Genomic DNA, 12,848 nt, shown 5'->3' on the forward strand with positions numbered 1-12,848 from the left:
TTTAAACTGTAGGTTTGCCCTTACATGACGGCATATTTTGAAGGTAGATCTTCAAACAGCTTCGATTTCAATCATAATGTTTTCTGAGAGAATTCTGACTGACTTTAAACCAACCCGCCTGTACTGTTGTTGAAATAAAATAAATCAGGCAACAGTTGTTTCTTGTCAATTTCTAGGTGTTTGCTGCCGTTCTAGCTAATGCACTTAACGTTACCACTTGCGCTGAATGTTGAATCCTTCCTCCTGTCGTGCCGACAGAGACGGTCGGAAAACAAACAAGAGCTTTTCAAAAAAGCTGGCGTTTCGGCTACGTTTATGAGTGTGAATTGTCTTTTCCCTTTACTTGAAGTAAAATCTGCCAGAGAAAGTCACTCAAGGGCTGTTCAGTCTATAAGAAAAATTGTCATTTTGGGAAATGAGTACTGTTTTAATAGGGAAATGAGTACTGTTTTAATAGAGAAAGGCAGATTGGGGAAAGCAATTTTGAAGTTACGTCACTTAACTTAAGTGCTTTTGAAAAAGCTGGTCTTGGCCTACAACTTGTACTTATTTGTAAAATGTATAATACGCTCATTATAAAAGCTATCAATGTAATTATGTACATGGCACGCAATAAAACATAAAATTTGAAAAAGCACCATTGAATCATCAGCACTATGGTAATTAAGTGAAATAGAAGTTCATAACAGCTAAGGTTCTATCTAAAATGACTACCAAATGTCAAACAAATCAACAGCTACCTCATCCGTATTATTCTGATTTCCGCATTTACAACATTTCTTCCTTATTTTCCTGGGTAATTTTGCTAAAATTCATGAAAATTCCCATAGTTTTGTGCCGAGCGGCGCCACTTTCCACGTCCGTGTTGTCTGAATGAAGTCGATACTGAACAATGGAGCATTTGCTACTGTAACAAAGGATCGCTGTTTTGCAAACAACATCAAGAGCCTCTGTTTACATCGGGGATAGAAGTTTAGTGGCGAGTGTTTTGCAAGAATCATCTTACCGCGCATAGGATAAGATACAAGATACAAGATACAAGATGTGTTTTATTGGTTTATCGCAGTTCACATACACTGAATTAAAAACCAATGTACAGTAAGTTCCACTGCTGTCGACGTACATAAAATCTCGTGCGCATATAAAATCTTATACATAATACACATAGTAGACAATATTGTTTTCTTCAAAAAATCGGCAAATATGGCGCAGAAAAAGATACTAGTTACTGAACAGAGCATTCCCAAGGCAAACACACCGAGATTCAGCAACCATACTGGTTGAGCAATTTCGTGAGGTACGGAATCGGCGAGTTACTGAATCTCAGCGTATTCGCCCTAGGAATATTCAGTTTGTGCCCATTACGAGTGCGTCTACCCGAGATTTCAGATCTTCTACAAGGCAACCAGTGTTCGAATTCGGAACCTAGCAGGGACCTGCCAAACTTCAAACATAGTCTCTCGCGCCTTTCAGACAGGGTGGTGAGACCCAGCTGAGTCAGTGCCTCCGCATATCCAGGGTAGTCTCTGCCGAGGATGATGCGGCAGGCTCTTCTCTGAATTCTCTCCAGCTGGTCCCTTTGGCGATGTGTAAGTCCGGGATTCCAAATGGGGACAGCATATTCGAGGAGGGGTCTAATGTACCCTATATAGATGGTAAGTAGTTCTTCAGGTGAGAGGTTGAACTTTCTGAGTCGCTTGAGAATGAACAGTTTTCTTGCGGCTTGCGCTGACATGTAACTGACTTGCTCATTCCAACGTAGGTCTTTCTGAATGCGGAGACCAAGTATTTTTAAACAAGGCACAGCAGACAGAGTTGAGGAGTCGATTTGCAATGTAGGGAACGGTGGCGGGTTCCTGCAGAACGTAATGTGCATTGCTAGACACTTGGTACCATTCAAAAGCATGTGGTTTTTCCTTGTCCAAGAGTTTAGCTCGTCTAGGTCATTTTGCAGACAGGAGGGGACATGGAGCGTTCTTGTTTCCAGGAAGTTCATATCATCTACATATTTCAAAGCAAAACTGAGTGCGCCAGTTGCAGCGTCATCTATCAGAACCAGGAAGAGGATTGGGCCAAGTAAAGTGCCTTGAGCTACTCCACATGTGAGCGTCTGCCAGTCGGAGAGTGATCCTCTGTACCTAACACGCTGTTTCCTTGCAGTAATGAAGTCGCAGACCCACGGTACTAGCTCTGGTCTCAGTCCCTTGTCTAGCAGCTTGGCTATCACAGTATTGTGATGGACTCGGTCAAAGGCCTTCGAGAAGTCCGTGGCCACGATGGTACTGATGGTTCCAGGGTTGTCCGCACCCTGGCATAGTCTGTCAACCAGACTTACGAGCGCGTGGACGGTAGAACGGCCTTTAAGGCTGCCGAACTGCCTTGTGTCGAAGTGAATGTCTTTCGAGATCCACTCGCAAGCAAAGAACTCAGCAATTTTTGCAAATTGGCAGGTTAGTGAGATTGGAGCCGCTGCACGGTATTTTCCATTACAATGAACAGAAAAATTCGAATGCCGGGTTTGGAATCTATGAAGTCCTGTTCATAAGACAAAGGCCTTGTATATATTAAATGAATATTTAAAAATAACAAATATAAAATATTTCTTTATTTATTAATGAAAAAATGATATTCATAAATATGATATTGATAGATTAATATAATATCAATATATATTTTTGATATTCAATATCTAAAAAGAAAAAAAAAATCCATGCACGGACACGAATCCGGATCTTCTGGGTCCGAAGTGCTTCGCGTTGCCAGATGGGCCAAGCTGCGGTACGTAACCCGTCACTCTGTACGTAATGCTCTAACCTCACTATATGGTATCATTTATGCCGATTTTTGGTCGTTTTCTTGACGAAATCATTTTTTTTCTTCTGCAATCTTGTGGAATAGATGTAATATGGTCATTTTTCATGATATCAAAGTCCGAAACCACAATGCAATGATATTTCCGAACAGTTGTAGCAGTTACATGCGGTCGCCCTCCTGTGTGTCATGCAAATGTAGCATGTCTGCCTTTTCGTGCTCCCTTGCCATATAAGGCAACGGCTATACAGGGATTTGGGAACGTATTGCCATATAAGGTCTTATTGTGTGCGACACAGTGTTGAACCAAGCTTCCCTGCTTCCTGCCTGCCTGCAAGGTAAAAGCCAGGACATTGCGTTCCGGCGCGAAGGCGCCGAAACGCAAAAATTAGGACGAACAAGTATCATGCAAATTTCAGAATGTAACGTTAAACACAGTTCATTAATGACCCAGAAACTTGCGGAAGATTTCTTTCACGGAAAACGTTTCGTGTAGGATAGTGTGTGATTTTCTGCGGAACCCACTCGGGTTCTGCGAAAGTTGTACAAAGTTATGTGGATCATGGAACATACTTTACATTAATTTCTGGGGAACGCACCGAGCATTTCTGCGGGACGTTACCCACTCTTCTGCGGTACCGCACCGCCGAGCTCTACAGGACGTCTCGCGAAACTTGATGCGTATTTCGTGCGCCTTATATGCGTGTGTGTCTGACTGCATGCGCTGCAATCATACACGGACATACATGAAACTTTTAGACTTGCAGTCGTATTTGTGTGAATAATTTGCTTTTTGTTTTAAATCGCACAGCGGCACCAACTGTCCTTTATGTGTATGTGTATGTGTATGTGTATGCGTATGTGTGTTTGTGTGTGTGTGTCTGTCTGTCTGTCAACGTTATAAATCACAATCCGACCATGTTGTCGAAAGTTACAAGCGTATTCATTTTTTAACATACCTAAAACAGTGCCACAAGCCGTAATTGACCTGAGCAAGAGCGCCTACTTGGAATATTGCCTTCATATTTAGTAGGTGGATAGGTCTTGGTGAGACAGCTGATAGTACCACTTCGGCGTCGGGGATGGGAATAGTGACTGTGTGGTACTCACAGCTACTTCAGCTACGTAATAAAACAGCAATATTCTGAGAGAAATTCGACAACAGCACCCCAAAAAAGATGTTTAGACATCAAGATGTGAAGTTTTAACGTTGTTTGGCTACCTTTGAAGAATAATGATGACAAAATCGCCGCAATAACCGTTGAAGGGAAAATCTACGCTGCACCTGTCAAGGACGTGTAACCCTCGCGGGACGGGGAACAGTAAAGCCTCTACCAGGGGGTACCAGGCTCTGCGGGTTTCTGGAAAGTAGAAGAAATTGGCCAAATAGTGAGCCAATTGCGGGTTTCTGGGAAAGTAGTAGAAATTGGCCAAATGGTAAGCCAATTGCGACCCACCTATTGACCTCTCTTTTGTTAAATTTCTGCTATTTTCCCAGCGGTAAGCGGATCCTGGCAGAGGCTAGGAACAGTAGACGATAAGTAGTGTGTGTTTGTCACATTTGCCTAACTAGTCTAGTCGATATGTGGGGCAGTCCTGTACACATCCCAGTTAATTAGGTGTGAAGTGAACGAGGTGCTAATTAGGCCCCCGTGGAGTTAATCCTCGACCGCTTTTTAGCGTTCGATTGCTGCTTTCAGAAGTCGATAGCTGTTACAAAAATTCGATTGCTGTTTTGAAAACACGATTGCTACTTCAGAAGTCGATTGCTGTTACAAAAATTCGATGCTGTTTTGAAAACACGATTGCTCCTTCAGAAGTCGATTGCTGTTACAAAAACTCGATTGCTACTTCATACTCGACTGACGATTGTTTCAACAAATCGATTGCTGTTTTAAAATGCGACTCGATGTAGGCACTCGGTTTCGATGCAAAGTTGCTGCGATATGTAAAGGTAGCGATGTCGGTTGCGTCGTTTCGTTAGCGACCGTCGCGGACATCGCATGCCAAATCGCGGTCGATATCCAAACGAAACGATGGCAATGACATCGACTCGACTTTTGACCTATCGTTGTGCACCCTTGTTATCGAACAAAAGAAAAGACTAGTAAGGCCGCCTACTTTACATTAGCCGTTTTTACGTGTAATGTATCTTCTGTGAACGAATTATTCTTCCGACCCACTGCCGATAGCGGTCATCGAATTCTTCCCTGTGCAAGTCTAACGTTTACTACTCGACACGTTTTTTGATCAGCATGCTTTGGTTTACGATGTAAACAGAGACTGTCAAAGTTATTAACATGAAAATTGTATTTTGAAATGTCAGTGTTGCGTCTTATTTTCCCCCAATAACAACGTTAACTTTGTAACGTCATAGCGAGATCGACCGATATGTTACGAGTGCCGCAAGGATTTCACAAAGGCTGCCGCCGGTGATAGCGGTGGGGAAATCAACGCCGCTAGGCCGAAAAATAGCGAATTACTAGCAAAAATACCGGGGAAATATGAGCAGAAAAACCTAAAATTTCGATTTTAGAGGGATTTCTGGTTAGCAAAATCCCAACTTTTGAAAAAATTATAAACGTACCGTCTAAAATAAGAAAGTACTGGGCGCCGATGTTTAGGCGAAAAAAAATAAACGTACCGGTACGTTTATTTGAGAGGTGAGAGTAGTAAACAAGTACAATGTTGTTGAATGTCCCTTCCAGCTTTAGGAGCTGATGTTCTGGACCTGACAGGAAACAGTATCAGCACCCAGGGATCCATTAAGGAGGACAGTGTGAGTACAATCTACATGTGTGAAGTACTGTGCAACCCTCAAATATCTCACTGGACTAGCATTCATGACTTAGAGAGAAAATTTAGGAGCTGTATACAGTACACTCGCCTACAGGCTTGCATCTAAGATGTTAGATATTGCATATCATCCATTAAAAATTTCCAAGAAGAAATGTTACCTAAATGTAACAAATTCTATTGTTGTGTTCTTTAAGTTTCTTCACATTCACTGACTGCGAGATTCTGTTTTAGAGACCAATGCAGGGCTCTAGCCAGCCTGAAATTTTATCCCGTAAGCCCTAAAATTTTGTAGAAACCTAACATATCGAGCGCCGAAGGCGCGAGACGTCGCGCCATAGGCGCGAAAATTCTAGGGGGGTCCGGGGGTATTCTCCTCGGGAAATTTTCAAATCTAGACCCTCTGAAACGCTATCTCATTTTGAGGGGCAAGTTTGGGTGAAAAATTAATTGGGCCTTCGTTGTATACAATCGGCAAATAAATGAAATTTAGCACCACAAAACTTTCTTATTTATTTGACAAATATACACGTGAATTCAAGTCGGCAGAAATAAAACATTTTCAACACCGGTCGACGCGTCGTACCGGTCCCGTTTGCGCCCTGTACTAAATATAGTAGGAAATGAGACACCCTACTTTGGACAGAACGCCTTAAAGACGTTCAATATTTTCCTTCCGTGTTTTCCATGGTCGATTTCTCCGGTAACTTCCACTTGATTTGATCAAAATTCGTCGATTCAAGCCCGATCTTCGCACCAAATATCAATTTCTGATAAAACCTCGCGGATTCGCGCCTCTCGTGAACCGCGAGACTTGTATGTCATTGGTCCATTTTCCGTGACGCGGCGTGAACGAACGCTGTTATTGGTAGATGATATCTGATTCTGAGGTCCAAAACTATCAACACCAGTTTTCGCGGGAAGAGTGCGTGTAACTCGGCGTAAAACTTTAACAATGTTTACCAAAAAAATATGGAAAGCCTGGTAACTACCGGAGTATTTTTTGGGTGGCTATAATTAGCGGTGAACCGGGGAAAACAGCCGAAAAAACGTCAGCCCGATGCGACCGGCCAGAATTGTAGTGGGGCACTAGTAGTGGGGAGGGGGGCACACGATGCTGATTTTCTCTCGGCCCACGAACCACTTGCAACCTCCGCGCCGCTGTTTGTCACCTACCTATAAAGCCACCTTGGGGTTGTCACCTGCCGCCGGCGGAAGATAGAAATGGCCTGAATCGACCTCGCTTCAAACTTCCGCTTCTTTTCTGGAGATCTTTGCAAAAGTTCAAGCCCTGTCTATATCTTTTCTCCCGATTTTTTTCCGTCAAGGTTTACGGATTGGTCTTGAATTTTTTCCGTAACACGCAGCAAAGTTCCGTAAATTTACGGCAAAACTGGCGCTGGCTATAGAGCCCTGGACCAATGTTAAAGTGCCCTTTTTTCAAGTGAGTGGCATTTATAGAGGCACAGTTGTCTTAAACTGCTTAATACGATTTAGGACGCAGTTGCATGGTTTGCACACTGTTTTTGTGAGGACGTTCCAGACTGATTTAAATCCTTTTTCCACCCACAGGTGTTCTTTGACATGACACCACAACAGAGGCGATGGCAAAGGTGAGGTCATATTTTTATCAATTTCAATGAAGTCTAAAATTTCCCTTCACCCAAACTATGTAAGCATGATTGTCTCTCCTGAAAACTGCAGAAACTCCTACTGATGGACTGGACCACTGTGGGTGTTTAGGGGTGAAGAGCTGGCTCACTTTTCTTGCTTTGTTGTTTCAGGATGGTGAAAACAGTGAAGAGCAGTCTGGACAAAGAGAAGGCTCTTCAGCACCTGCTGTTTAAGACAGGTTTCAGCAGTAAACCTACAGCTGCGCCTGTCAGGTGAGATGGTAGTACATGTTGACAGGAATACCTTGTACAGAATTCTTACACCTACAGCACACTTTTTGTGTCACCATTACAAACTTCCAATCTTGCCTCCTGTCATATTATGTCTGCAAACAGAGGTCAAACACACAAGAGAAAAACAAAAATTGTGTTTTCCTAAAACTATTTTAGTGTGAAATTTGTTGCCATCAGTGGAGGCATCCTTACTACTCTAGTAGATAGGTTAGACAATTCTTGCAGCTAGATTAGGTGTGACAGGTTGTTAAGTGTAATATAACCAGCTGCTGGCTGAGAAGCCGGTGTGTTACAATTAATGAAGGGCAGATATACTGGCTACACAAATAAAGATATGATACAAAGGATAAAACTATATGAAATGCATTTCACTATTTTGAATCCCGCACGCCCAAATGTCATTGTTAACAATGTTGTTGTTGTTTTCCAGTTCAGGACACCAGAAAAACACACCAGCTGCTAACGCCTGTAGGTTTCATGGAACAATAGAGGTCAACAAGGTCAGCTCCAATATTTGTGTTTTCTACCACCATCTCTCGATATCTCCAACTAATGGTTTCAATTGATTCTATTAATCTTTAAAAATACTACATCCAGCTGTTCATCGGAAATAAAACTACATTGTTATCGCATAAGTTGTTGATAATAAATCAGTAACAGTAATAATTTCATAGTTACCAGTATCCAGTTGTCACCCAATGCTGTAGGACATATGCAATGCCCCCCCCCCTCTAGAAAGATACATTTATCAATTGATACCCATAAGTTGAGAACTACACAGTCATCACTATGTTACACTGTCAGTAATGTCAGTAAGGTTGCTCACCAGTTTCACCCCCCCCTCCTCCTGCTCAGGTGGCTGGTAACTTCCACATCACGGCGGGTCGGTCCATTCCACATCCACGGGGGCACGCTCACCTGTCTGCCGGCATCAACACTAAAGGTCTGTACATGATGACATTAAACTCATCCAATCACTGGATCTGAAATTTATTTTCCCCCATCACAACAAAAGACGGTGTTTTTCCAAGTGGCAGAAATAGAAACTACCTATATTTGGGTTCCACTTGTTGACAATGACTGAATTGTAGGATATGTGCTGAACTTTCATACAGGATTTGTCCAGGGCATTGCATGATGAAAAAAAAGCACTAACACGTGCATTGTGGGATGCTTGCATGATGGGAGAAACATTACAGTACGTACATGGCATGGGAACTTGTCATCTGGAAAACATTAGCTGTATTGATAGTACTAGTATTTATGTGTTGCACCGTTTAAGATTATCAGAAATAGAAATATTATTAAGTGGAGTCTTATTTCTTCTCTCCTTTGAAAAGTTTTGAAAGAATTGAATGAAACTAATCAGTCAAATGAGACCTTAACTTTTAAATTTGCCAATTTTTTGGTGTTAAGTAGCATAATGAATGTTAAGAATATCCCTTTGTGTCCTGTCACATTTGGGGGTAAAGTGTGTTTTCATCTCATTTATTGAGACCAATCACAGTACTGTAAGTGTAATACATTGTATTGTCTCATGATGTATCATTGACAGATGCATGGTCCATACACAGCACTCTTATTAAAAACAAAGAGTGTCTCTGCGGCTTGAGATGATGCATGTTGATTAGATCACCAATGCTTGGCAGAATTTCAATATGCAATGAAGCTGACAGAGTTTTCTGGGGAGGCTGTTTCTAAAAATTTGTAAAATATACTGTTTTGCTTTGTCATTCTGTATTTGTGCTACCAGTGGGGTATAGGGCTACTAGCTATTGAGTGTTAATTGTAATGTGATGACAGTGATGTACATATAGTTATGATATGAATATAGGACAACTGTGTTTTTCTCTCTATGCATGGTCCACCCACCAACCCTCCAAAACGTTACTACATGTACATGTAGTCTACAAGTCTCCGTCTGGAAATATGCTGGTAGTCATTACATCAGAGGAGCAACGTAAGTCAGCTGTCCACCCCTCTCTGCACACAGTGGTAGAGCCCATCACTATGCAGTTCTTTGGTGTTCAGGACAGAGTCATTCTAATCTGGGGGTGTTGGATTTATGTTTCTTGTTTTATGGTGGATTACTAAAACTTAAAGGATGATCATTTGTTGGGTTTGAGTTTTCAACATTCACTGTTTTTCATGCTTTGGTTGTAGGAACTCCTTTTTTCTCAAAGTACAGGCTCTCTGTTATCAAAATGATCATGCACTAAACACAGAATTTTACAGTTAGCCATACAACAAAATTTCATGCATAATTCTTACCTGTAGCCACATCCCTATTTTCATTAGCAAAGCCAGGCTTTAAGTAGATACAAGATATGTCTGGTGGCCCAAAACTTTTTGTTGTTGTGAGGAACTTGAACATATATGGCGACAGTCATTTTGAAAATTTTCTCACAATATTTTGTGTTATTTCACAACTTAAGTGTTTCTACCCATCAACAAATTAAAAAGGGCTGACTTGAGTCAGGTGCATTGTTTAGGGTAATGTGTTATTTCCAAACTTACACTTTTACAGCTTTGGAGCGTGTGGTATTAGCAATAAATATTTAGGTCAAAAAATATCTTTTGTTTAGCAGGATGATTTGAGAAAAAAATAGATGGATTTTTGCAATTATGCTAATATTTTCTATGGTTTAGAATACCGGTATTGTTTGAGAAAAATGAAAAAGAAGGTAATGTTCAACACCCCCTTTCCCCATGGCCCATATTAGTCCACCATTAGATAAAGCCTTAGTAGAATTGTAGAGATCATCTTAGTCTTACTCTTAGGGATGGAATCAGTACACCTGTACCACTGTTTCTTACTTCACTGCAGTCGGCTTTGCTAGTCTGACTTAATGTAAAACAGCATGTTGAAGTGAGCTTTCATTAACAACAGCTGTCACGGTTTGATATCTCACTCACTGTTGCTTGTTCCATACATAAACTCACTGTAATATTACTGCATGCAGGCATGGCTGAAGTGACTACTTGCTGTGGTGGAATATTACTCACTGCACAAATGAATGATCTAACTTTCAGTAACACTCCATGATTGACTGAACATTTTCTTCTCTTGATCTTCTCTTGACAATGTTTTTACTGTATGAATCATCTTTCGGTATTGCTTCTTTGGTTTGTTAGGATTAACACAAAGTTCTACTTCTTCCTTCTTATACATTATGACAAGGCTGTCTCCAGGACCTGTCCCTCCATTCCAGGATGGAAAGTTGCTTGTTGGGACTGTCAAAAATTTCACCGCATCCATCCAAAAAACCTCAACTTCATGACCTAACATTGAAGACAATGTATTTTCATAAGCTTAAAATGCAAGATTTAATAACAAAAATGAATACATGGCCATGGGCATTCAAAGAATGAGTGGGACGGAAAATATATAAAGCTGGAGACAGCCCTGTAGTATGATAAGCTCCAGTAATGTCTTCCTCTAATTTGCTGGCCAGAATTTGCACTTATTAATTTCTATTGATAGATCATCATGCACATTCTGTAGTACTTCATATGAATCACAAGAAAATATGGATAGTGTTTCATTGACTGCTCTAACTTGACATTCTTGACTTTTTTCCCTCTAGACTACAACTTTTCCCATCGTATTGACCACCTATCGTTTGGCGACCCCGTCCGTGGAATCATCAATCCTTTAGACGGGGAGGAAAAGCTCACTCAGAGCAGTAAGTGTGACACCCCTTTCAGCCTGATGGTACCGGTATAACCCAAGTCCATGTTTCCCAGCAATTGTATCATTATTGTTTCACTTAAGTCAATTGATGATGATTGATAAAAGGATGCTTCATACTAATATCATGAGGGCTTAGGTTTTTTATGTTTCGATCACAAAATCATACGTTTTTAAATTTTAACAGCATTTTGATAACACATAGTTCTATATAGTTATGGCTTGTTAGAGTCAAACACAAATGCTGTAGCAGTTGTAAATTTTCTTTATCTGCTTGCCTGTTAAGCTAGTGTGTTATACAAGAGGGCAGTTATACTGGCTGACCAATTCAGATAAATACACATGTCTTTCCTACCCAAACTGTTTTAAGTTACTATGCCATTGTAATCGGTGATGAGTAGATATCCCTTAATGCTTATGTAAAGGTATTCTCAGACACCTGCATTGAAGACATGTTTGTTTGTATGTCCAGCCATGCAGATGTTCCAGTACTTCATCCAGATTGTTCCCACCAGAGTGAACACCAGACAGGCGCAGGCTGACACAGGCCAGTTTGCTGTCACCGAGAGGGTAGGTCCAAATGTATTTCTATTAGTTTCTGCTTTAAGCCCCTGTCACACTGTCAACAAGCTTTGGCCATATTTGTTGATCACCGAATTGTTGCTGAATTCAAAATTTGCCAATGACTAGAGCATAATTATTTTTCACCTGAAAATCTACCCCATCACATTGGACATGGCTTGGGGACCTGCAAACATTGGTCGACCTCTAGAAATTGCATGATCAACAGTGTATTATTACTTGTCATTTAGAGTTCACAGCCTCCTCAGCCGATCATTTTTCTTGCTGTGCGACGTGCATTATAATTGTTCACCTAGATTTATCAACCTGTTGTCAAAAATGCAGCAAAGGATTCTCTCGCTCACAATGGCTTCATGTTACTGTGTTTTAAATATTTGCTCCGTCCTCTTCTCAGGAAAGGGTGATCAACCATGACTCCGGCAGCCATGGTGTCGCAGGAATCTTCTTTAAGTACGACCTGACCTCCATCATGGTGAAGGTCACGGAGGAGAGACAACCCATCAGTCAGCTGCTCATCAGGCTCTGTGGCATCGTGGGAGGCATCTTCGCCACGTCAGGTAATGGGGTAAAACAGTCACAACAGTGAACACAGCTATAGACCATGGTACTTCATGTGTTGTGTACTGTTCTAAAACTCAGTCAAGCAATGTCATATAAATCAGCCAGTAGTGTTTACATTATGATAACAGAAGGAAAGAAGTACTAGTATGATATTTGATCATGATCATGTTCAATATATTTCTATCATTGCATGCTTGTATAAGATGAATAGTGATGAGTATAATTTCCTGAACCCCACCATAATGTGATGCTGTAGACCTGTGAAATCTGACCAAGAATGAAGGACTATACTATAGTCCAACCTGTTATATAGACCCCATTGTGTTTGGCTTATAGACGCTGGTATCATGATCCTAACACAACACAACATCTTGTCCTATTGCAGGCATGCTCCATGGTTTGGTTGGTTTCCTGGTGGATACGTGGATGACGAGGGTCAGGGGAAGGGAAGAACAGTTCTCAAACCACATGGTGAGTGCAGGCAGCAGAAAATTAAATCC

The 12,848-nt window shown here is 41.2% G+C and overlaps 1 protein-coding gene across 2 annotated transcripts in view; it reads left to right on the plus strand.

Annotated features, from left to right (window-relative positions):
- Nucleotides 1–12,848, plus strand: part of LOC136430199 (endoplasmic reticulum-Golgi intermediate compartment protein 2-like) — a 53,023-nt gene that overhangs the window by 38,995 nt on the left and 1,180 nt on the right. The window contains exons 4-13 of one of the 2 annotated variants that reach the window (XM_066420586.1): nt 5,520–5,590; nt 7,180–7,220; nt 7,392–7,493; nt 7,945–8,014; nt 8,370–8,457; nt 9,421–9,474; nt 11,102–11,200; nt 11,678–11,775; nt 12,182–12,344; nt 12,734–12,819. In XM_066420586.1, the coding sequence (XP_066276683.1) occupies nt 5,520–5,590; nt 7,180–7,220; nt 7,392–7,493; nt 7,945–8,014; nt 8,370–8,457; nt 9,421–9,474; nt 11,102–11,200; nt 11,678–11,775; nt 12,182–12,344; nt 12,734–12,819 (872 nt within the window). The remainder of the gene's footprint in view (nt 1–5,519; nt 5,591–7,179; nt 7,221–7,391; nt 7,494–7,944; nt 8,015–8,369; nt 8,458–9,420; nt 9,475–11,101; nt 11,201–11,677; nt 11,776–12,181; nt 12,345–12,733; nt 12,820–12,848) is intronic. The other variant, XM_066420587.1, reaches the window with a different exon arrangement.

The sequence above is a fragment of the Branchiostoma lanceolatum genome, chromosome 3 (assembly GCF_035083965.1).
Source record: "Branchiostoma lanceolatum isolate klBraLanc5 chromosome 3, klBraLanc5.hap2, whole genome shotgun sequence".
Classification (NCBI taxonomy): Eukaryota; Metazoa; Chordata; class Leptocardii; order Amphioxiformes; family Branchiostomatidae; genus Branchiostoma; species Branchiostoma lanceolatum.